This window comes from Erpetoichthys calabaricus, chromosome 8 (genome assembly GCF_900747795.2).
Source record: "Erpetoichthys calabaricus chromosome 8, fErpCal1.3, whole genome shotgun sequence".
In the NCBI taxonomy this organism is placed as follows: Eukaryota; Metazoa; Chordata; class Cladistia; order Polypteriformes; family Polypteridae; genus Erpetoichthys; species Erpetoichthys calabaricus.
The window spans coordinates 45,459,821-45,485,028 of NC_041401.2; the positions used below are offsets into that span (position 1 = coordinate 45,459,821).

At 40.5% G+C, this 25,208-nt stretch overlaps 1 protein-coding gene across 6 annotated transcripts in view; it reads left to right on the plus strand.

The window, feature by feature from the left end:
* hnmt (histamine N-methyltransferase) overlaps nt 1–20,614 on the plus strand; it is an 85,086-nt gene extending 64,472 nt beyond the window's left edge. For 2 of the 6 annotated variants that reach the window (XM_051931015.1, XM_051931018.1), the window contains exon 7: nt 16,172–16,688. In XM_051931015.1, coding sequence (XP_051786975.1) covers nt 16,172–16,527 — 356 coding nt within the window. In that variant the 3' untranslated portion in view covers nt 16,528–16,688. Of the gene's footprint in view, nt 1–4,665; nt 4,832–8,094; nt 8,514–16,171; nt 16,689–19,940; nt 20,312–20,371 lie in introns of those variants that run through there. The other 4 variants (XM_051931017.1, XM_028806504.2, XM_028806505.2 and 1 more) reach the window with 4 other exon arrangements.
* Nucleotides 20,615–25,208: the final 4,594 nt, after the last annotated feature.

Consider the following 25,208-nt stretch of genomic DNA (forward strand, 5'->3'; position numbering starts at 1 on the left):
CCCTATAGGGTTGAGCTTCCATGCTCAATTCCCGTGGCCCCCCTACAAACCATTGTGGCCTCCGTCTCGTGGTCTAGGTGAGGCATAGTCCCTACCCTGGTCCTTCCAGGCGTCCCTGCTGGGCACAGTCCCCAGCCAACTGGTACAGGTGGTAAGCCTTTATTCCTCTCCTTAAAAGAATGTCTTCAATGCAGATGTTCCTTAGACAAGTTTGCTAATTTACCTCATTCCTTAATTTGGTGTTCTCACTGGAATAACCTTTACAGTCGAATTCCCTATGGAACAGTTTTCTCTGTCCTCCTAGAGGTGGCGAGTAATTGCATTTGCTTTAGTAATACAGCACTTAATGTTAAAGATACGAAATTGTTAATTTCTTTTAGGAAACAGTGGATGGGAAAGGCTTTGGACAGAATGCAAAAGTCATCTGTGTTATACGAGTGCTAACCACTATGTTACCTCAGATGATATAATGAAGACTTTGGACACATTTGGCTTAAAATATCAGTACTTTGATATTCCAACCACTTTCAATATCACAGAATGTTTTACTGCGAATAATGAAATTGGAGACCTCATGCTCGACTTCATCACTCAAACTATCAATTTCAGAGCTATGGCACCCCCTGACTTGAGAGACAACATCTTGGCATTGCTGCGCCACCCGGACTGCAGCCTGGAAAAGGATGGAAAGTTTCTTTTTAATTACACCGTGACTGCCATTATAGTTGAATCCTGACAGCCTGTGCTTTATTCGTTTAACACATAATAATATGTACATTTCTTCACATGATTTTCTGTGTTTACCCGAGAGGTTTAAGTAATATACTGCATGTTATTTAACTCTAAGTACAAATCATTATAGTTTTAATACAGAAGACAAAAGTAAAACTACTATTTCCGTGTTCATATTTTAAAAATGAAACAGTACACTTTAAATATGAGTTTTGATATTATAATTGCCTTTTTTGATTTCCTTGTATTCATATTATATCTAAATATATGCATATTAAAAGCAAAGACGTTTTTATGTAATAATTACCCAGTACATTCTTTTTATAAAAGTAAAATGTAATAAACATATAAAATTTTACAAATCAGACAAACCAGTTAAGTCTTATTTAGTTATATACTTTTTTCTTTTTTTAAATCCTATTTTAATAAACTTTGTTATTATTATATAAACTCTGCTTTGCTGCTGGGTTAGGGGCTTTTACAGTTTCCTTCTCCCATTTGAGATGATGAGCTTTGGGTTGTTTTTGGTGTGCAAATCACTAACCTCCTTCGCAGAGTCGGAGCCCAGGCTTAGTTAGAACTTCTGAATCCTGCCTCATATTTTCCAGACATGTTTGGAGTTTCAGGCCTAATTTTGAGTTTAAAACCCCTTTATGAGTTTTGGGCACCTGGCAGTCAGAACAGGGAAATTATGTTCGGCCTGTAATGTGGTAGTGAGACTGAATCAGGAATAATGTTTAAACTGAAAAAAGAAGTCGTGCAGAGAAGAGCAACAGTGTCCTTGACAGTCTAAGGGGATTGAACTTCTTTAGTTTTGAACGTAGAACCATAGAGCACTACAGGCGCAACTAAGACAGATGTCACACTACACGACTTCAATTTGGAAAGTATGTCACAATTAACAGTTTGTAGTTTGCCAGGCCATACTGCCTTGAGAATGTCAGATTAACATGACCAGGAATAGACAGGGGATGACATCTTCACAACTTCTCAGAACAGCTTAAAACTTTCAAAGTTTCACAAGCTCATCTCATTTTGATGGTGAGTTATCATCCTTCCTGACAGAATTATATTAGTGAGCAGTGCTTTTAATGAGGCTGACCAGGAGAAAAGACGTGGTCAGGGAGGGCCAAAAAAAGTCAAAAACTGGGAGATCATTAACACGTGCAATAAAATATTAGGCAAAAATGAAAGTCAAAATGTTCAAGAACAGACTCATAACTAAAAGTATACAAAAAGAATAATTACAAAGGAACATTGCAGCTTATCCGAGAATCCGGGTAGTGAAGCACTGCATCAGATGATAGTTTTCAATCAGAAAAGTGCTGATATTTTAAGCCAAATGTGTCCATAGTCTTCATTATATCATCTGAAGTAACATAGAGGCTAAATAGGTAAAAAACCAGAGGGAGGACTTGGCAGCAGTGATGTCAGAGTGGCCCTACCTCCCATGGCTCACCTTTTCAAAGCAAGTGGAACAGCAGCACAAACAAATTATTCAGGAGAAGTGTGTCAAGAAACACTCCCGCAGCTTCTTTATACCAACTACAATATGCCTTTATAGTGCCTCACTGTGACATCTCTTGTGTCTTTACCTAAATCAGAAGATTTCTTTGTAATTTTCTTTCTTTTTGCTGATAATGTTGTGTATTTCAGAGGAGGGTTGTTGTTTATTATAATATAGATTTATTTTATTTTATTTATTTATGGAACTCCTGTAAAAAGCTAAATTTTCACCTGGAGATAAACAAAGTGCTGTCTATCTACCTATCTATCTAAAGTTACTATGGATTAGTAATTCATAAATGTACCTAATAGAAATTACATTATTAAAATATACAAAAAAAAAATAACAAAAACTACAGTAAAACAAAATACACATAAACTCAGGCTGGCACATAACATTGACAGAATGGCTTGGTCCTGCTTTATAAACAGCAAATGGATGAGGCCCTGTAGATTTAGGGGGCTGATGTACCAAGGGACATTAGGCATGATTTTGTTGTACTTTTGTGTTGTCCCTTTTTCCATCAGAAGAAACATGACAGGACTAAACATTTATACCATCCATCCATTATCCAACCCGCAATATCCTAACTACAGGGTCACGGGGGTCTGCTGGAGCCAATCCCAGCCAACACAGGGCACAAGGCAGGAAACAAACCGCAGGCAGGGTGCCAGCCCACTGCAGGGCACACATACACACAAACTAGGGACAATTTAGGATCGCCAATGCAACTAACCTTCATGTCTTTGGACTGTGGGAGGAAACCGGAGTACCTGGAGGAAACCCACGCAGACACGGGGAGAACGTGCAAACTCCACGCAGGGAGGACCCGGGAAGCGAATGCAGGTCTCCTTACTGCAAGGCAGCAGTGCTACCACTGTGCCACCGTGCCACCCTAAATATTTATACAACATGCAATAAATATTTGCTTGTGAAAGAGACAAAATTAAAAAAGAGACAACTTATTTCTGCTGGGCAGACACATGTTTCTATTTCATTCTACTAAGAGTCTTCTCTTCATCGATCATTTGTACTGTGTGCCTAAGGCATTAATATCTACTGGGTATTTTGGGACGTGTAACTTTGCCTTCAATGTCTTGTTAGACAATATGGCCCCTCATTGGGGGTCTACATATTTAATGTGTCTCCTCAGTGCACTTCACCCATCTGAAGACACTGCAACAGTAAAGAGCAGTTTCTGCCTTTGGTGTGTAGAAGTACTTCCCCGGACACAGACAGGCAGACACCAGTAAGTCTAACACACACCTTTATTTACACAAAACAGTCGCGCACAGCACACTGTGCCCCTGCACCAATCACCCTCAAGTCCGGCCCTTTCAATGCGCCTTCCTTCACCACCTCCACTCCTCTCCTCCGAGCTCTGTCCTCTTCCTTCCGATTCCAGCTGATGACTGGATGGAGGCGGTCTCTTTTATCCCCACCTGGACATGCTCCAGGTGCCCTCTGATGAATTTCCTGCGGCACTTCCTGGTGTGGCGGAAGTGCCACATGAGCACCCGGAAGCACTCCAGGTGTCCCTGGTATTCCTTCCGCTAGCACTTCCGGGTGTGGCGGAAGTGCTGACATCCAGGGTTCCACAACGGTGGCCACGGGCCCCTATAGGGTTGAGCTTCCATGCTCAATTCCCGTGGCCCCCCTACAAACCATTGTGGCCTCCCTCTCGTGGTCTAGGTGAGGCATAGTCCCTACCCTGGTCCTTCCAGGCGTCCCTGCTGGGCACAGTCCCCAGCCAACTGGTACAGGTGGTAAGCCTTTATTCCTCTCCTTAAAAGAATGTCTTCAATGCAGATGTTCCTTAGACAAGTTTGCTAATTTACCTCATTCCTTAATTTGGTGTTCTCACTGGAATAACCTTTACAGTCGAATTCCCTATGAAACAGTTTTCTCTGTCCTCCTAGAGGTGGCGAGTAATTGCATTTGCTTTAGTAATACAGCACTTAATGTTAAAGATACGAAATTGTTAATTTCTTTTAGGAAACAGTGGATGGGAAAGGCTTTGGACAGAATGCAAAAGTCAACTGTGTTATGCGAGTGCTAGCTACGATGTTACCTCAGATGATATAATGAAATCTTTGGACACATTTGGCTTAAAATATCAGAACTTCGATATTCCAATCACTTTCAATATCACAGAATGTTTTACTGCGAATAATGAAATTGGAGACCTCATGCTTGACTTCATCACTCAAACTATCAATTTCAGAGCTATGGCACCCCCTGACTTGAGAGACAACATCTTGGCATTGCTGCGCCACCCGGACTGCAGCCTGGAAAAGGATGGAAAGTTTCTTTTTAATTACACCGTGACTGCCATTATAGTTGAATCCTGACAGCCTGTGCTTTATTCGTTTAACACATAATAATATGTACATTTCTTCACATGATTTTCTGTATTTACCCGAGAGGTTTAAGTAATATACTGCATGTTATTTAACTCTAAGTACAAATCATTATAGTTTTAATACAGAAGACAAAAGTAAAACTACTATTTCCGTGTTCATATTTTAAAAATGAAACAGTACACTTTAAATATGAGTTTTGATATTATAATTGCCTTTTTTGATTTCCTTGTATTCATATTATATCTAAATATATGCATATTAAAAGCAAAGACGTTTTTATGTAATAATTACCCAGTACATTCTTTTTATAAAAGTAAAATGTAATAAACATATAAAATTTTACAAATCAGACAAACCAGTTAAGTCTTATTTAGTTATATACTTTTTTCTTTTTTTAAATCCTATTTTAATAAACTTTGTTATTATTATATAAACTCTGCTTTGCTGCTGGGTTAGGGGCTTTTACAGTTTCCTTCTCCCATTTGAGATGATGAGCTTTGGGTTGTTTTTGGTGTGCAAATCACTAACCTCCTTCGCAGAGTCAGAGCCCAGGCTTAGTTAGAACTTCTGAATCCTGCCTCATATTTTCCAGACATGTTTGGAGTTTCAGGCCTAATTTTGAGTTTAAAACCCCTTTATGAGTTTTGGGCACCTGGCAGTCAGAACAGGGAAATTATGTTCGGCCTGTAATGTGGTAGTGAGACTGAATCAGGAATAATGTTTAAACTGAAAAAAGAAGTCGTGCAGAGAAGAGCAACAGTGTCCTTGACAGTCTAAGGGGATTGAACTTCTTTAGTTTTGAACGTAGAACCATAGAGCACTACAGGCGCAACTAAGACAGATGTCACACTACACGACTTCAATTTGGAAAGTATGTCACAATTAACAGTTTGTAGTTTGTCAGGCCATACTGCCTTGAGAATGTCAGATTAACATGACCAGGAATAGACAGGGGATGACATCTTCACAACTTCTCAGAACAGCTTAAAACTTTCAAAGTTTCACAAGCTCATCTCATTTTGATGGTGAGTTATCATCCTTCCTGACAGAATTATATTAGTGAGCAGTGCTTTTAATGAGGCTGACCAGGAGAAAAGACGTGGTCAGGGAGGGCCAAAAAAAGTCAAAAACTGGGAGATCATTAACACGTGCAATAAAATATTAGGCAAAAATGAAAGTCAAAATGTTCAAGAACAGACTCATAACTAAAAGTATACAAAAAGAATAATTACAAAGGAACATTGCAGCTTATCCGAGAATCCGGGTTGTGAAGCACTGCATCAGATGACCTATTAACCCAACACAAATTAGTTTTCAATCAGAAAAGTGCTGATATTTTAAGCCAAATGTGTCCATAGTCTTCATTATATCATCTGAAGTAACATAGAGGCTAAATAGGTAAAAAACCAGAGGGAGGACTTGGCAGCAGTGATGTCAGAGTGGCCCTACCTCCCATGGCTCACCTTTTCAAAGCAAGTGGAACAGCAGCACAAACAAATTATTCAGGAGAAGTGTGTCAAGAAACACTCCCGCAGCTTCTTTATACCAACTACAATATGCCTTTATAGTGCCTCACTGTGACATCTTTTGTGTCTTTACCTAAATCAGAAGATTTCTTTGTAATTTTCTTTCTTTTTGCTGATAATGTTGTGTATTTCAGAGGAGGGTTGTTGTTTATTATAATATAGATTTATTTTATTTTATTTATTTATGGAACTCCTGTAAAAAGTTAAATTTTCACCTGGAGATAAACAAAGTGCTGTCTATCTACCTATCTATCTAAAGTTACTATGGATTAGTAATTCATAAACGTACCTAATAGAAATTACATTATTAAAATATACAAAAAAAAACAACTACAGTAAAACAAAATACACATAAACTCAGGCTGGCACATAACATTGACAGAATGGCTTGGTCCTGCTTTATAAACAGCAAATGGATGAGGCCCTGTAGATTTTGGGGGCTGATGTACCAAGGGACATTAGGCATGATTTTGCTGTACTTTTGTGTTGTCCCTTTTTCCATCAGAAGAAACATGACAGGACTAAACATTTATACCATCCATCCATTATCCAACCCGCAATATCCTAACTACAGGGTCACGGGGGTCTGCTGGAGCCAATCCCAGACAACACAGGGTGCAAGGCAGGAAACAAACCCCAGGCAGGGTGCCAGCCCACCGCAGGGCACACATACACACAAACTAGGGACAATTTAGGATCGCCAATGCAACTAACCTTCATGTCTTTGGACTGTGGGAGGAAACCTAAGTACCTTGAGGAAACCCACGCAGACACGGGGAGAACGTGCAAACTCCACGCAGGGAGGACCCGGGAACCGAACGCAGGTCTCCTAACTGCAAGGCAGCAGTGCTACCACTGTGCCACCCTAAACAATTTATACAACATGCAATAAATATTTGCTTGTGAAAGAGACAAAATTAAAAAAGAGACAACTTATTTCTGCTGGGCAGACACATGTTTCTATTTCATTCTACTAAGAGTCTTCTCTTCATCTATCATTTGTACTGTGTGCCTAAGGCATTAATATCTACTGGGTATTTTGGGACGTGTAACTTTGCCTTCAATGTCTTGTTAGACAATATGGCCCCTCATTGGGGGTCTACATATTTAATGTGTCTCCTCAGTGCACTTCACCCATCTGAAGACACTGCAACAGTAAAGAGCAGTTTCTGCCTTTGGTGTGTAGAAGTACTTCCCCGGACACAGACAGGCAGACACCAGTAAGTCTAACACACACCTTTATTTACACAAAACAGTCGCGCACAGCACACTGTGCCCCTGCACCAATCACCCTCAAGTCCGGCCCTTTCAATGCGCCTTCCTTCACCACCTCCACTCCTCTCCTCCGAGCTCTGTCCTCTTCCTCCCGATTCCAGCTGATGACTGGAGGGAGGCGGTCTCTTTTATCCCCACCTGGACATGCTCCAGGTGCCTTCTGATGAATTTCCTGTGGCACTTCCTGGTGTGGCGGAAGTGCCACATGAGCATCCGGAAGCACTCCAGGTGTCCCTGGTATTCCTTCCGCTAGCACTTCCGGGTGTGGCAGAAGTGCTGACGTCCAGGGTTCCACAATGGTGGCCACGGGCCCCTATAGGGTTGAGCTTCCATGCTCAATTCCCGTGGCCCCCCTACAAACCATTGTGGCTGCCCTCTCGTGGTCCAGGTGAGGCATAGTCCCTACCCCGGTCCTTCCAGGCGTCCCTGCTGGGCACAGTCCCCAGCCAACTGGTACAGGTGGTAAGCCTTTATTCCTCTCCTTAAAAGAATGTCTTCAATGCAGATGTTCCTTAGACAAGTTTGCTAATTTACCTCATTCCTTAATTTGGTGTTCTTACTGGAATAACCTTTACAGTTGAATTCCCTATGAAACAGTTTTCTCTGTCCTCCTAGAGGTGGCGAGTAATTGCATTTGCTTTAGTAATACAGCACTTAATGTTAAAGATACGAAATTGTTAATTTCTTTTAGGAAACAGTGGATGGGAAAGGCTTTGGACAGAATACAGAAGTCATCTGTGTTATACGAGTGCTAACCACTATGTTACCTCAGATGATATAATGAAGACTTTGGACACATTTGGCTTAAAATATCAGCACTTCGATATTCCATCCACTTTCAATATCACAGAATGTTTTGGTGCGAATAATGAAATTGGAGACCTCATGCTTGACTTCATCACTGAAACTATCAATTTCAGAGCTACGGCACCCCCTGACTTGAGAGACAACGTCATGGCATTGCTGCGCCACCCGGACTGCAGCCTGGAAAAGGATGGAAAGTTTCTTTTTAATAACACCTTGACTGCCATTATAGTTGAACCCTGACAGCCTGTGCTTTATTCGTTTAACACGTAATAATATGTACATTTCTTCACATGATTTTCTGTGTTTACCTAAGAGGCTTAAGTAATATACTGCATGTTATGTAACTCTAAGAACAAATCATTATAGTATTAATACAGAAGATAAAAGTAAAACTACTATTTCCGTGTTCATATTTTAGAAATGAAACAGTACACTTTCAATATGAGTTTTGATATTATAATTGCCTTTTTTGATTTCCTTGGATTCAGATCATATACTAAATATAAACATATTAAAAGCAAACACGTTTTTGTGTAATAATTACCCACTACAAAAGTAAAATGTAATAAATATGTGAAATTTTACAAATGAAACAAACCAGTCTTGTTTAGTTATATAGTTTTCTTCTTTTTTTAAATCCTATTTTAATAAACTTTGTTATTATTATATAAACTCTGCTTTGCTGCTGGGTTAGGGGCTTTTACAGTTTCCTTCTCCCATTTGAGATTATGAGCTTTGGGTTGTTTTTGGTGTGCAAATCACTAACCTCCTTCTCAGAGTCGGAACCCAGGCTTAGTTAGAACGTTTGAGTCCTGCCTCATATTTTTCAGACATGTTTGGAGTTTCAGGCCTAATTTTGAGTTTAAAACCCCTTTATGAGTTTTGGGCACCTGGCAGTCAGAACAGAGAAATTATGTTCAGCCTGTAATGTGGTAGTGAGACTGAATCAGGAATAATGTTTGAACTGAAAAAAGAAGTTGTGCAGAGAAGAGCAACAGTGTCCTTGACAGTCTAAGGGGATTGAACTTCTTTAGTTTTGAATGTAGAACCATAGAGCACTACAAGTGCAACTAAGACAGATGTCACACTACACGACTTCAATTTGGAAAGTATGTCACAATTAACAGTTTGTAGTTTGCCAGGCCATACTGCCTTGAGAATGTCAGATTAACATGACTAGGAATAGACAGGGGATGACATCTTCACAACTTCTCAGAATAGCTTAAAACTTTCAAAGTTTCACAAGCTCATCTCATTTTGATGGTGAGTTATCATCCTTCCTGACAGAACTGTATTAATGAGCAGTGCTTTTAATGAAGCTGACCAGGAGAAAAGACGTGGTCAGGGAGGGCCAAAAAAAGTCAAAAACTGGGAGATCATTAACACGTGCAATAAAATATTAGGCAAAAATGAAAGCCAAAATGTTCAAGAACAGACTCATAACCAAAAGTATACAAAAAGAATAATTACAAAGGAACATTGCAGCTTATCTGAGAATCCAGGTAGTGAAGCACTGCATCAGATGACCTATTAACCCAACACAAATTAGTTTTCAGTCAGAAAAGTGCTGATATTTTGAGCCAAATGTGTACATAGTCTTCATTATATCATCTGAAGTAAGATAGAGGCTAAATAGGTAAAAAGCCAGAGGGAGGACTTGGCAGCAGTGATGTCAGAGTGGCCCTACCTCCCATGGCTCACCTTTTCAAAGCAAGTGGAACAGCAGCACAAACAAATTATTCAGGAGAAGTGTGTCAAGAAACACTACCGCAGCTTCTTTATACCAACCAGCTGAGAGGCAGAACAGTACAGGAGCTTATGGTGAAAAGGTGTAAAATATCTGTAGCAGATCTTAGTTATACCATTTAAGTTAAGGAGCAGCCGAAAGAAGGAGAAATTTAATTTAAAAAAAAAAATAATAATAAACTTAAGGCAGTTTACTAATCCCAAATCAAATTTTAATAATGAGGCCCGTGCAATGCAAGTCCTGTTGGATGTTGGACTTTTTAGATGTTGGTTTGGAAGAGCCAGCTGTCTATGAGGGCTACATCTGCAAGAGATGTCAGCTGATCCAGCACCTCGAGTTCAGGGTCGCTGAACTGGAGGAGGAGTTGGCTGACCTGCGTTGTAATAGAGAATTGGTGGACTTGGCCCAGGTGTCCTTTAGAGAGATAGTGTGCACCCCCAAGGTGGCGCGGGAGGAGATTCCAGACCAGACAGGTAGAAACATGTGGGTCACGGTCACAAGGCATAAGGCAAAGGGTGCACACTGTCCGGGGGCATCAACCCCAGAATTAGAAGTGGCAAACCGTTATCATGTCCTTGCGGAGCTGGACGGTGTCTCTGATAATTCTGAGGTGGTAGGCAGGGATGAGGAACCCCAACGGGCCACCTCAAAACCAGTTCCCAAAAAGAGAGAGGTAGTGATAGTTGGGGACTCAATCATTAGGGGGATTGAAGCGCAGGTGTGCTCCAGAGAGAGAGAGTCTCGCACGGTGTGTTGCCTTCCGGGAGCACAGGTGGGGGACCTCCCTGGAAGGGTGGATAGGCTCTTGGCCAGAGCGGGGGTGGATCCAGTTGTCATTGTCCATGTTGGAACAAATGACATACATAAGGGTAGTCTGTCAGTTCTGCAATCCAAATTTAAAGAGTTAGGTGCTAAGCTGAGGAGCAGAACTGACAAGGTAGTCTTCTCCGAAGTTCTGCCTGTGCCACGTGCCAGTCCAGGTAAGATTGAGGAGATTAGAAGGCTTAATGCGTGGCTCAAATCTTGGTGCAGGGTAGAAGGGTATAGGTTTATGGGGCATTGGGACTCCTTTTGGAACAGATGGGACCTGTTCCGCCGTGACGGGTTACATCTGAACTGGAGGGGCACCAATGTATTGGGGAGGCGTATGTGTAGGCTACTCGAGGATTGTTTAAACTAGGGAATGGGGGGGGGCAGGGAGTTTAGGACAGGCCAGGTTTAGATCTATACATGGAAGAACAAACAATGGTGTAGAAACAAGAATGCATAGTAATGTAAATTCTAAGCAAACATTTAAATGTAGAAGGAGTAATACATGAAAAATAGCTTGCCTTAATGCTAGAAGTATCAAAAATAAGGTAAGTGAGTTGGAGTTATATGTAGCAGAGCATAATTATGATATTATAGCAATAACGGAAACCTGGCTAAATAACAAAGATGGGGATGAGTGTAACATAGAGGGATACACATTTTTTAGGAAGGATAGACAAGCAGGATTTAAATGTAAGTCTTCTTCAGTTGGATGATGAGCCCTATCTTAGTGAGGACATGTGGCTTCGCCTGGAAAATATTAGGGAAAGGGTCTTATTTTAGGAGTGTGTTATAGACCACCCAATTCAGACAGTAATTTCAACACACATCTTTTTAGTAATATCAAAAAGGCAAGTTTACAGGGAGATATTATAGTCATGGGGGACTTTAATTATCCAAATATTAACTGGGATAACCTTACAGATGGCAGAGTACAAGAGCAGGAGTTTTTAGAAGTAATCAATGACTGTTTTTTAACACAGCATGTTAAGCACCAACACGGGGTGAAGCCTGTCTGGATTTAGTATTTTGTAATAATCAGGATAGAATTGAGGGTGTAGAGGTGATTGAACCACTAGGGTCAAGTGACCATAATGTAATACAATTCTCAGTATTTTGTAAGAGTGCAGATGCAAAGACTAAAATTGTTAAGTTGAACTTTGGTAGGGCTAATTTTGAGCAGATGCGACAAAGTCTAAGTAGGATACACTGGGATAAGGTTTTAAGTGTGGAGACAGTTGAGGAGCAGTGGAACAGGTTTAAAAATGTTTTACATGTAATGCAGGACAGATACATCCCTAAATTTGGAATTAATAGGAAACGAAAAAACACTCCACGGTGGATTAATAAAGATTTAAAAAAGAAGTTGCAAAGGAAAAAACTGCTTTATAAGGCATATAAGACTAATGACTGCAAAGTGAATTGTAGAGCGTATGAGAACATGAGGGTAACCATTAAGAAGGATATCAGGAAGGCTAAAAGACAGTTGGAGAGGAATATAGCAGATAAGGCGAAAGACGACCCTAAGAGATTCTTTCAGTATTTTAGTAGTAAAAGAACAGTCAAGGAGGAGGTCAAGTGCATCAGGAATAGTAAAGGGGAATTAAAAGATACAGACAGTGAAATAGCGGATGCATTAAACTTACATTTTTCTGAGGTGTTTACAAGTGAGCAAGTGGAAAAACCTCCCAGAGGTAACAGGGACTACTAAGGAGGTACTGAGGGATTTGGAAATTGTAGAGGGAGAAGTACTGCTCAGATTAAATAAGCTGAAATCGAACAAATCACCAGGACCAGATAATATTTATCCTCATGTTCTTAAGGAGGCTAGTGAGTACATATATAAACCCTTGACGCATATTTTTAGGAAGTCACTGCACACTGGAGAGATTCCGAAGGACTGGAAAATGGTAAATATCATCCCATTATATAAAAAGGGTGACAGGGCAGATCCAAGCAACTATAGGCCAGTAAGCTTAACATGCATCACAGGAAAATTAATGGAAGGAATTATTAAGGATAAGATCGAGCAACACCTGGCAAGGACAGGAGTTATTCTAAGCAGTCAGCATGGGTTCAGAAAAGGGAGGTCGTGTTTTACTAACATGCTGGAATTCTATGAGGAGGCAACAAAAGGATACGATCAAAGTGGAGCTTATGATATTATTTATCTGGACTTTCAGAAAGCATTTGATAAGGTGCCACATGAGAGGTTGGGCATCAAATTAAAAGAGGTGGGAGTTCAAGGTGATGTTTGTAGATGGGTGCAGAATTGGCTCAGACACAGGAAGCAGAGGGTGATGGTGCGAGGAACCTCATCAGAACTGGCTGATGTTAAGAGTGGTGTTCCACAGGGGTCAGTGCTAGGGCCGCTGCTATTTTTAATATATATAAATGATTTAGATAGTAATATAAGTAACAAGCTGGTTAAGTTTGCAGATGATACCAAGATAGGTGGATTAGCAGATAATTTGGAATCCGTTATATCATTACAGAAGGACCTGGATAGCATACAGGCTTGGGCAGATTTGTGGCAGATGAAATTTAATGTCAGTAAATGTAAAGTATTGCACATTGGAAGTAAAAATGTTAGGTTTGAATACACAATGGGCGGTCGGAAAATCGAGAGTACACCTTATGAGAAGGATTTAGGAGTCATAGTGGACTCTAAGCTATCGACTTCCCGACAGTGTTTAGAAGCCATTAAGAAGGCTAACAGAATGTTAGGATATATAGCACGATGTGTGGAGTACAAGTCCAAGGAGGTTATGCTCAACCTTTATAATGCACTGGTGAGGCCTCATCTTGAGTACTGTGTGCAGTTTTGGTCTCCAGGCTACAAAAAGGACATAGCAGCGCTAGAAAAGGTCCAGAGAAGAGCGACTATAATAATAATAATTCATTACATTTATATAGCGCTTTTCTCAGTACTCAAAGCGCTATCCACACAGGGAGGAACCGGGAAGCGAACCCACAATCTTCCACAGTCTCCTTACTGCAAAGCAACAGCACTACCACTGCGCCACCTGTGAGGACTAGGCTGATTCCAGGGCTACATGGGTTGAATTATGAGGAAAGATTAAAAGAGCTGAGCCTTTACAGTTTAAGCAAAAGAAGATTAAGAGGTGACATGATTGAAGTGTTTAAAATTATGAAGGGAATTAGTGCAGTGGATCGAGACTGTTATTTTAAAATGAGTTCATCAAGAACACGGGGACACAGTTGGAAACTTGTTAAGGGTAAATTTCGCACAAACATTAGGAAGTTTTTCTTTACACAAAGAACGATAGAAACTTGGAATAAGCTACCAAGTAGTGTGGTAGACAGTAAGACGTTAGGGTCTTTCAAAACTCGACTTGATGTTTTTTTGGAAGAAATAAGTGGATAGTACTGGCGAGCTTTGTTGGGCTGAATGGCCTGTTCCCGTCTAGAGTGTTCTAATGTTCTAATGTTCTAACTACAGTATGCCTTTATAGTGCCTCACTGTGACATCCCTTGTGTCTTTACCTAAATCAGAAGATTTCTTTGTAATTTTCTTTCTTTTTGCTGATAATGTTGTGTATTTCAGAGGAGGGTTGTTGTTTATTATAATATAGATTTATTTTATTTTATTTATTTATGGAACTCCTGTAAAAAGCTAAATTTTCACCTGGAGATAAACAAAGTGCTGTCTATCTACCTATCTATCTAAAGTTACTATGGATTAGTAATTCATAAACGTACCTAATAGAAATTACATTATTAAAATATACAAAAAAAAACAAAAAAAAAAAAACAACTACAGTAAAACAAAATACACATAAACTCAGGCTGGCACATAACATTGATAGAATGGCTAGGTCCTGCTTTATAAACAGCAAATGGATGAGGCCCTGTAGATTTAGGGGGCTGATGTACCAAGGGACATTAGGCATGATTTTGCTGTACTTTTGTGTTGTCCCTTTTTCCATCAGAAGAAACATGACAGGACTAAACATTTATACCATCCATCCATTATCCAACCCGCAATATCCTAACTACAGGGTCACGGGGGTCTGCTGGAGCCAATCCCAGCCAACACAGGGCGCAAGGCAGGAAACTAACCCCAGGCAGGGCGCCAGCCCACCACAGGGCACACATACACACAAACTAGGGACAATTTAGGATCGCCAATGCAACTAACCTTCATGTCTTTGGACTGTGGGAGGAAACCTAAGTACCTGGAGGAAACCCACGCAGACACGGGGAGAACATGCAAACTCCACGCAGGGAGGACCCGGGAAGCGAACGCAGGTCTCCTTACTGCAAGGCAGCAGTGCTACCACTGTGCCACTGTGCCACCCTAAACATTTGTACAACATGCAATAAATATTTGCTTGTGAAAGAGACAAAATTAAAAAAGAGACAACTTATTTCTGCTGGGCAGACACATGTTTCTATTTCATTCTACTAAGAGTCTTCTCTTCATCTATCATTTGTACTGTGTGCCTAAGGCATTAATATCTACTGGGTATTTTGGGACGTGTAACTTTGCCTTCAATGTCTTGTTAGACAATATGGCCCCTCATTGGGGGTCTACATATTTAATGTGTCTCCTCAGTGCACTTCACCCATCTGAAGACACTGCAACAGTAAAGAGCAGTTTCTGCCTTTGGTGTGTAGAAGTACTTCCCCGGACACAGACAGGCAGACACCAGTAAGTCTAACACACACCTTTATTTACACAAAACAGTCGCGCACAGCACACTGTGCCCCTGCACCAATCACCCTCAAGTCCGGCCCTTTCAATGCGCCTTCCTTCACCACCTCCACTCCTCTCCTCCGAGCTCTGTCCTCTGATGACTGGAGGGAGGCGGTCTCTTTTATCCCCACCTGGACATGCTCCAGGTGCCCTTTGATGAACTTCCTGCGGCACTTCCTGGTGTGGCGGAAGTGCCACATGAGCACCAGGAAGCACTCCAGGTGTCCCTGGTATTCCTTCCGCTAGCACTTCCAGGTGTGGCGGAAGTGCTGACGTCCAGGGTTCCACAACGGTGGCCACGGGCCCCTATAGGGTTGAGCTTCCATGCTCAATTCCCGTGGCCCCCCTACAAATCATTGTGGGTGCCCTCTCGTGGTCCAGGGGAGGCATAGTCCCTACCCCGGTCCTTCCAGGCGTCCCTGCTGGGCACAGTCCCCAGCCAACTGCCACAGGTGGCAAGTCTTTATTCCTCTCCTTAAAAGAATGTCTTCATTGCAGATGTTCCTTAGACAAGTTTGCTAATTTACCTCATTCCTTAATTTGGTGTTCTCACTGGAATAACCTTTACTGCCGAATTCCCCATGAAACAGTTTTCTCTGTCCTCCTATAGGTGGCGAGTAATTGCATTTGCTTTAGTAATACAGCACTTAATGTTAAAGATACTAAATTGTTAATTTCTTTTAGGAAACAGTGGATGGGAAAGGCTTTGGACAGAATGCAGAAGTCAACTGTGTTATACGAGTGCTAACCACTATGTTACCTCAGATGATATAATGAAGACTCTGGACACATTTGGCTTAAAATATCAGCACTTCGATATTCCATCCACTTTCAATATCACAGAATGTTTTGGTGCGAATAATGAAATTGGAGACCTCATGCTCGACTTCCTCACTGAAACTGTCAATTTCAGAGCTACGGCACCCCCTGACTTGAGAGATGACGTCTTGGCATTGCTGCGCCACCCGGACTGCAGCCTGGAAAAGGATGGAAAGTTTCTTTTTAATAACACCTTGACTGCCATTATAGTTGAATCCTGACAGCCTGTGCTTTATTCATTTAACACATAATAATATGTACATTTCTTCACATGATTTTCTGTGTTTACCCGAGAGGTTTAAGTAATATACTGCATGTTATTTAACTCTAAGTACAAATCATTATAGTTTTAATACAGAAGACAAAAGTAAAACTACTATTTCCGTGTTCATATTTTAAAAATGAAACAGTAACAATTTCAATATCAGTTTTGATATTATAATTGCCTTTTTTGATTTCCTTGTATTCATATTATATCTAAATATATGCATATTAAAAGCAAAGACATTTTTATGTAATAATTACCCAGTACATTCTTTTTATAAAAGTAAAATGTAATAAACATATAAAATTTTACAAATCAAACAAACTAGTTAAGTCTTATTTAGTTATATACTTTTTTCTTTTTTTAAATCCTATTTTCAATAAACTTGGTTATTATTATATAAACTCTGCTTTGCTGCTTTGGGGCTTTTACAGTTTCCTTCTCCCATTTTAGATTATGAGCTTTGGGTTGTTTTTGGTGCTTCATATTTTTCAGACATGTTTGGAGTTTCAGGCCTAATTTTGAGTTTAAAACCCCTTTATGAGTTTTGGGCACCTGGCAGTCAGAACAGGGAAATTATGTTCGGCCTGTAATGTGGTAGTGAGACTGAATCAGGAATAATGTTTGAACTGGAAAAAAGAAGTTGTGCAGAGAAGAGCAACAAAGTCCTTGACAGTCTAAGGGGATTGAACTTCTTTAGTTTGGAATGTAGAACCATAGAGCACTACAGGTGCAACTAAGGCAGATGTCACACTACACGACTTCAATTTGGAAAGTTTGTCACAATTAACAGTTTGCAGTTTGCCAGGCCATACTGCCTTGAGAATGTCAGATTAACATGACTAGGAATAGCAGAGGATGGCATCTTCACAACTTCTCAGAACAGCTTAAAACTTTCAAAGTTTCACAAGCTCATCTCATTTTGATGGTGAGTTATCATCCTTCCTGACAGAATTATATTAGTGAGCAGTGCTTTTAATGAGGACCAACCAGGAGAAAAGACGTGGTCAGGGTGGGCCAAAAAAAGTAAAAAACTGGGAGATCATTAACACGTGCAATAAAATATTAGACAAAAATGAAAGTCAAAATGTTCAAGAACAGACTCATAACCAAAAGTATACAAAAAGAATAATTACAAAGGAACATTGCAGCTTATCTGAGAATCCGGGTAGTGAAGCACTGCATCAGATGACCTATTAACCCAACACAAATTAGTTTTCAGTCAGAAAAGTGCTGATATGTGCCATAGTTCCTCTAAGCCAAATGTGTCCATAGTCTTCATTATATCATCTGAAGTAACATAGAGGCTAAATAGGTAAAAAGCCAGACGGAGGACTTGGCAGCAGTGATGTCAGAGTGGCCCTACCTCCCATGGCTCACCTTTTCAAAGCAAGTGGAACAGCAGCACAAACAAATTATTCAGGAGAAGTGTGTCAAGAAACACTACCGCAGCTTCTTTATACCAACTACAGTATGCCTTTATAGTGCCTCACTGTGACATCTCTTGTGTCTTTACCTAAATCAGAAGATTTCTTTGTAATTTTCTTTCTTTTTGCTGATAATGTTGTGCATTTCAGAGGAGGGTTGTTGTTTATTATAATATAGATTTATTTTATTTTACTTATTTATGGAACTCCTGTAAAAAGATAAATTTTCACCTGGAGATAAATAAAGTGCTGTCTATCTACCTATCTATCTAAAGTTACTATGGATTAGTATAATAGAAATTACATTATTAAAATATACAAAAAATTAAAATAAAAAAAATAACAAAAACAGCAGTAAAACAAAATATACATAAACTCAGGCTGGCACATAACATTGACAGAATGGCTTGGTCATGCTTTATAACAGCAAATGGGTGAAGCCCTGTAGATTTAGGGGCTGATGATTTTGCTGTACTTTTGTGTTGTCCCTTTTTCCATCAGAAGAAACATGACAGGACTAAACATTTATACCATCCATCCATTATCCAACCTTCTATATCCTAACTACAGGGTCACGGGGGTCTGCTGGAGCCAATCCCAGCCAACACAGGGCACAAGGCAGGAAACAAACCCCAGGCAGGGCGCCAGCCCACTGCAGGGCGCACACATACACACAAACTAGGGACAATTTAGCATCGCCAATGCACCTAACCTTCCTGTCTTTGGACTGTGGGAGGAAACCAGAATACCCGGAGGAAACCCACGCAGACACGGGGAGAACGCGTAAACTCCACATAGGGAGGACCCGGGAAGCGAACCCAGGTCTCCTTACTGCATGGCAGCAGCGTTACCACTGTGCCACCCTAAACATTTATACAACATGCAATAAATATTTGCTTGTGAAAGAGACAAAATTAAAAAAGAGACAACTTATTTCTGCTGGGCAGACACGTTTCTTCTCTTCATCTATCATTTGTACTATGTGCCTAAAGCATTAATATCTACTGGGTATTTTTGGACGTGTAACTTTGCCTTCAATGTCTTGTTAGACAATATGGCCCCTCATCGAGGGTCTACATAATTAATGTATCTCCTCAGTGCACTTCATCCATCTGAAGACACTGCAACAGTAAAGAGCAGTTTCTGCCTTTGGTGTGTGGAAGTCCTGCCCCGGACACAGACTGGCAGACACCAATAAGTCTGACACACACGTTTATTTACACTATTTACACAAAACAGTCGCGCACAGCACACTGTGCCCCTGCACCAATCACCCTCAAGCCCTTTCAATGCGCCTTCCTTCACCGCCTCCACTCCTCTCCTCCTAGCCCTGTCCTCTTCCTCCCGATTCCGGCTGATGACTGGAGGGAGGCAGTCTCTTTTATCCCCACCCGGACGTGCTCCAGGTGCCCTCTGATGAACTTCCTGCGGCACTTCCAGGTGTGGCAGAAGTGCCACATGAGCACCCAGAGGCACTCCAGGTGACCCTGTTACTCCTTCCGCCAGTGCCTCCGGGTGTGGTGGAAGTGCTGACGTCCACGGTTCCACAATCGTCCGGGCGCCCCCTGGCGGTGGCCACGGGCCCCTATAGGGTTGAGCTTCCATGCTCAATTCCCGTGGCTGCCATCTCTTGGTCAGGGGGAGCCATAGTTCCTCTCCCGGTCCTTCCAGGCATCCCGGCTGGGCACAGGCCCCAGCCAACTGCCACAGGTGGTAAGCCTTCACTCCTCTCCTTAAAAGAGTGTCTTCAATGCAGATGTTCCTTAGACAAGTTTGCTAATTTACGTCATTCCTTAGTTTGGTGTTCTCACTGGAGTAACCTTTACTGTTGAATTCCATATGAAACAGTTTTCTCTGTCCTCCTAGAGTTGGCGAGTAATTGCATTTGCTTTAGTAATACAGCACTTAATGTTAAAGATACTAAATTGTTAATTTCTTTTAGGAAACAGTGGATGGGAAAGGCTTTGGACAGAATACAGAAGTCAGCTGTGTTACACGAATGCTAACCACTATGTTACCTCAGATGATATAATGAAGACTCTGGACACATTTGGCTTAAAATATCAGCACTTCGATATTCCATCCACTTTCAATATCACAGAATGTTTTGGTGCGAATAATGAAATTGGAGACCTCATGCTCGACTTCATCACTGAAACTATCAATTTCAGAGCTACGGCACCCCCTGACTTGAGAGACAACGTCATGGCATTGCTGCGCCACCCGGACTGCAGCCTGGAAAAGGATGAAAAGTTTCTTTTTAATAACACCTTCACTGCCATTATAGTTGAATCTTGACAGCCTGTGCTTTGTTCGTTTAACACATAATAATATGTACATTTCTTCACATGATTTTCTGTGTTTACCTGAGAGGCTTAAGTAATATACTGCATGTTATGTAATTCTAAGAACAAATCATTATAGTATTAATACAGAAGATAAAAGTAAAACTACTATTTCCGTGTTCATATTTTAGAAATGAAACAGTACACTTTCAATATGAGTTTTGATATTATAATTGCCTTTTTTGATTTCCTTGGATTCAGATCATATATTAAATATAAACATATTAAAAGCAAACACGTTTTTGTGTAATAATTACCCACTACAAAAGTAAAATGTAATAAATATGTAAAATTTTACAAATCAAACAATATTTCTGTTTTATTTAAACCTTTTAAGTTCATATGCATAGCCCCATTTGGCTGTTTTTTTTTTTTTTTTTTCTTTCTTCAGTAATATTTAATCTCCTTAAAGAAAAAGAACATATCCATTTTACTTTTTTTGTATCTCTTTAGTAATATTTTAGTGTAAAACGATAACAGTATTTAAACCTTGTATGTTACTTTATAAATTTATTTTACACAATGTGAAAAATTAATAAGAAAGCTACATATTTTGGCAGCTGCTGCTTTAATTTTCAATGAAATGAAAAAACCTCTCCAAGAGAAAACGTCAATGAAGAAGAAACAGTTTGCACTATCTAAAAATGAGAAACCCTCATTTATAAAAGTTTGCTACAGACGACTTAACTGAAAATAAATGAATAGTTCCTATGTGTATAATACATATTTATCTATTTTACTTATGCCTTTATTCCAGCAACTTGCAACATCTGAGGTACAATTTGTTACATTACTTTTGTTTTTTTGCAGCACAGGCAGGTGAAGTGACTTCCTCAGGGTCACACAGTGGTGTCAGTACCAGGATTTGAACTGACAAGCTCCGGGTTTAGTGAAATATTACTGAAGAAAGAAAAAAAACGAAAACGGGCAAATAGGGCTATGCATACAGATGTCCATCCATCCATTATCCAACCCGCTATATTCTAAATACAGGAGCCAATAAGTAGATATGTATATATACAGTATATATATATATATATATATATATATATATATATATATATATATATATATAGATATATATATATATATATATATATATTTATATATATATATGTTAATGTATGTATGTATATATGTATGTCTATATTTATATCTATATATATATATATGTAGATATGTAAATTTGTATATGTATATATATATATGTATATGTAGATATGTATATATATGTATATATGTTTATGTATATATATATGGTTACATAACCTCTTTAACACACTACTTCTCCGCTGCGAAGCGTGGGTATTTTGCTATATGTATATATATATATATATATATATATATATATATATATGACAGCAACACTCATAACAATGACAACACAATTACATATATATATATGTAGAAATGTATATATATATGTGTCAATCTATGTATGTATGTCTAGATATATATATATATATATATATATATATATGTATATATATGTGTATATATGTAGATGTGTATATATGTAGATATGTAAATATTTATGTATATATATGTGTCTGTGTATATATATATATATATATGTGTGTGTATGTATGTATGTATGTGTGTATGTATGTATGTGTATATGTATATGTGTGTGTTTATGTATGTGTGTATATATATGTTGATATGTGTATATATATATGTATATATATGTGGATGTGTATATGTATTGTCACACATGTACGATTAGGAGGCAGTCAAAGAGCCTAAAGGTGAGTAAAACATCGCGAGATAAGGGGATGTCACGTGGTACTTACTTGAACTCTCTTTTGCCAACAGGAAACAAGAAGAAAATTAATCCCGCAACTTCCGGGTTTTCAAAATGGCCGTGATGACGTCACTTCCGGCCAATATTGATGACGTCTGTCGCTACCCGATCTGCAGTGCCTACCAGATTTGCGCGCGCATGCGCAGAGCTTAACTATTACGACCTTGCACGATCTGCGTTTTTTTTACTTTGCGACACGAGTCCCCATCCGATTTGTCTCGCGCACGCGCTCTCTGCTTAATTAAAATTCATTTCACGACGCTGCCCGATTTGTTCTCCGCATGTCGAATGTTTTACGACACACGAGAAATAAGGTTACCACGGGATTTTAATTTGTCGTCTGCATTAACAAATAGAACTTCCGCCATTCGAGTGAGAAGGACAAAGAAGAACGCTGTAAAGAATAGGAGCATATTGAATTTTTTTCCTGGCAGAAGAATATTTTTCACTTCTTGAAAAAGTGAAGACTTTTCAATTTTACAACGACTTGAAAGAATATCTTTTACGGGAAGAATTTAGCAACAATTTAACGGTCAGAGAGCGAAGTGAAATACGACGTGTGTCCGTGAATTTTATGATTAAAGGTACTGTATGTAATGTTTATTGAATGCTTTTCAATTTTTGAGAATACAGTATATTTTTTATATATTTTTTACATCCGGCGCCGCCGTGAGTGGCAGCCTTTTCAGCAGCTCCGTGTATGACTGTATATGTATGTGTACTTTTCTACTTTTATTTTTCTATTTTTATTTATTGATCACTCCTACCACTTTATTTTATGTGGATTCCTTCCCTGGACACACTTACTTTTACAACGTGGGCATGGATTTTAACACGCCGAGACTCGCCTATTCAAGTACTGAACTTCGGGCGCTGAGAACAAATGCCAGTGCCGGTGTGGTTCCATATTTACCCGACGAGGTAAGAAGGCGGTATCGTGGCAGCAGAGCCGGCACTAAGCTAAAAAAGAAGCGGCTTGCGAGAAAGTGGCGTTTCAAGCCTTCGGTGCCTTCTGTGATTCTGGGGAATGTAAACTCAATCTCAAATAAGATCGACGAACTGGCTGCGCTGGTGAAAAATGTAAGGACCTACAGAGAATGCAGTTTGTTGTGTTTCTGCGAAACGTGGCTAAATAACACCATCCTAGATGCCAACGTGGAGCTACCCGGGTTTAGCACAGTTAGAGCGGACAGAGATGCAAGTACCTGTGGTAAGCACAAAGGAGGAGGACTCGCTCTCTATGTTAATACACGGTGGTGTCACTCTGGACATGTTAACGTCAAAATCTCCACTTGCTGCAGGGATATCGAACTGTTGGCCGTAAGTTTACGTCCCTACTATTTGCCCAGAGAGTTTGGACATGTCATTGTTGTTATTGTATACATTCCTCCTCGGGCAGACGTGGAGTCAGCGAGTGACATCATCCATTCCGCTGTTGCTAAGTTACAAACGCAGCACCCTGAGGCGCTTGTGCTAATCGCTGGAGACTTTAACCATGTGACGCTGGACAAAACATTGCCTGCATTCTCCCAGTATGTGGACTGTAACACCCGGGGAAATAAGACTATTGATTTACTGTATGCAAACGTTAAAGACGCATACAGCGCCACCCCGCTGCCTGCTCTTGGGAAAGGAGATCATAACCTGGTTCAGCTTCAGCCTCACTATAAACCAAAAGTTAGAGTCCTACCTACAACCACACGATCATTCAGGAAGTGGACCCCAGAGGCTGAGAATACTCTGAGAGAACTTTTTGGAACTACAGACTGGGATATCCTGCAGGGATCTCATAATGAGAACATTGAGGAAGTTGTTGACTGCACTACTGACTACATCAACTTCTGTATGGACATTGTAGTTCCAGTAAGAACAGTACGCTGCTATGCTAACAACAAGCCATGGATTACAAGTGACATCAAGGGCCTTTTGAATCAGAAGAAAAGGGCTTTTAAAGACGGTGATCAGCATGAGCTCAAGCGTGTGCAGAAGGAACTCCGAGTCCAACTCAGGGCGGCGAAGGAGCAGTACAGGAGAAAGCTGGAGCAGAAGTTGCAGAATAACAGCATGAAGGAAGTGTGGGATGGGATGAAGATCATCACTGGCTGCAGCTCGAAGCGGGGTACCACCATTGAGAGAGACGTGAAGAGAGCAAACCAAATGAACAACTTTTTTAACAGGTTTGACCACCCTAACCCACTCTCACTCTCACCTCGGAGTACAGCACCCTTCACACATCCTTCTGCTGATACCAGCATAGGAGAGACATCCCCACCCATAATTACAACAGCACAGGTGAGCAGAGAGCTGAGGAGACTTCGTGCCAGCAAAGCAGCGGGTCCAGATGGAGTATCGCCACGACTGCTGAAGGTCTGTGCATCGGAGCTGGGGGGTCCTCTACAGCGCATCTTCAACCTGAGCCTGGAACAGGGGAGAGTCCCGAGGCTTTGGAAAACATCTTGTATCACCCCAGTCCCAAAGGTATCACGTCCTAGTGAGCTGAATGACTTTCGGCCTGTTGCTCTGACATCACATGTGATGAAGACCATGGAGAGGCTGCTGCTTCACCACCTTAGGCCACAGGTTCAACACGCCCTTGACCCTCTGCAGTTTGCATATCAGGAGAAGGTGGGAGCGGAAGATGCCATCATCTATATGCTACACCGATCCCTCTCTCACTTGGACAGAGGCAGTGGTGCTGTAAGAATTATGTTTCTAGACTTCTCTAGCGCCTTCAACACAATCCAACCTCTGCTCCTTAGGGACAAGCTGACAGAGATGGGATTAGATTCATACCTAGTGGCATGGATCGTGGACTATCTTAAAGACAGACCTCAGTATGTGCGTCTTGGGAACTGCACATCTGACATTGTGGTCAGCAACACAGGAGCGCCGCAGGGGACTGTACTTTCTCCGGTCCTGTTCAGCCTATATACATCGGACTTCCAATACAACTCGGAGTCCTGCCATGTGCAAAAGTTCGCTGATGACACTGCTATCGTGGGCTGTATCAGGAATGGGCTGGAGGAGGAGTATAGGGACCTAATCAATGACTTTGTTAAAT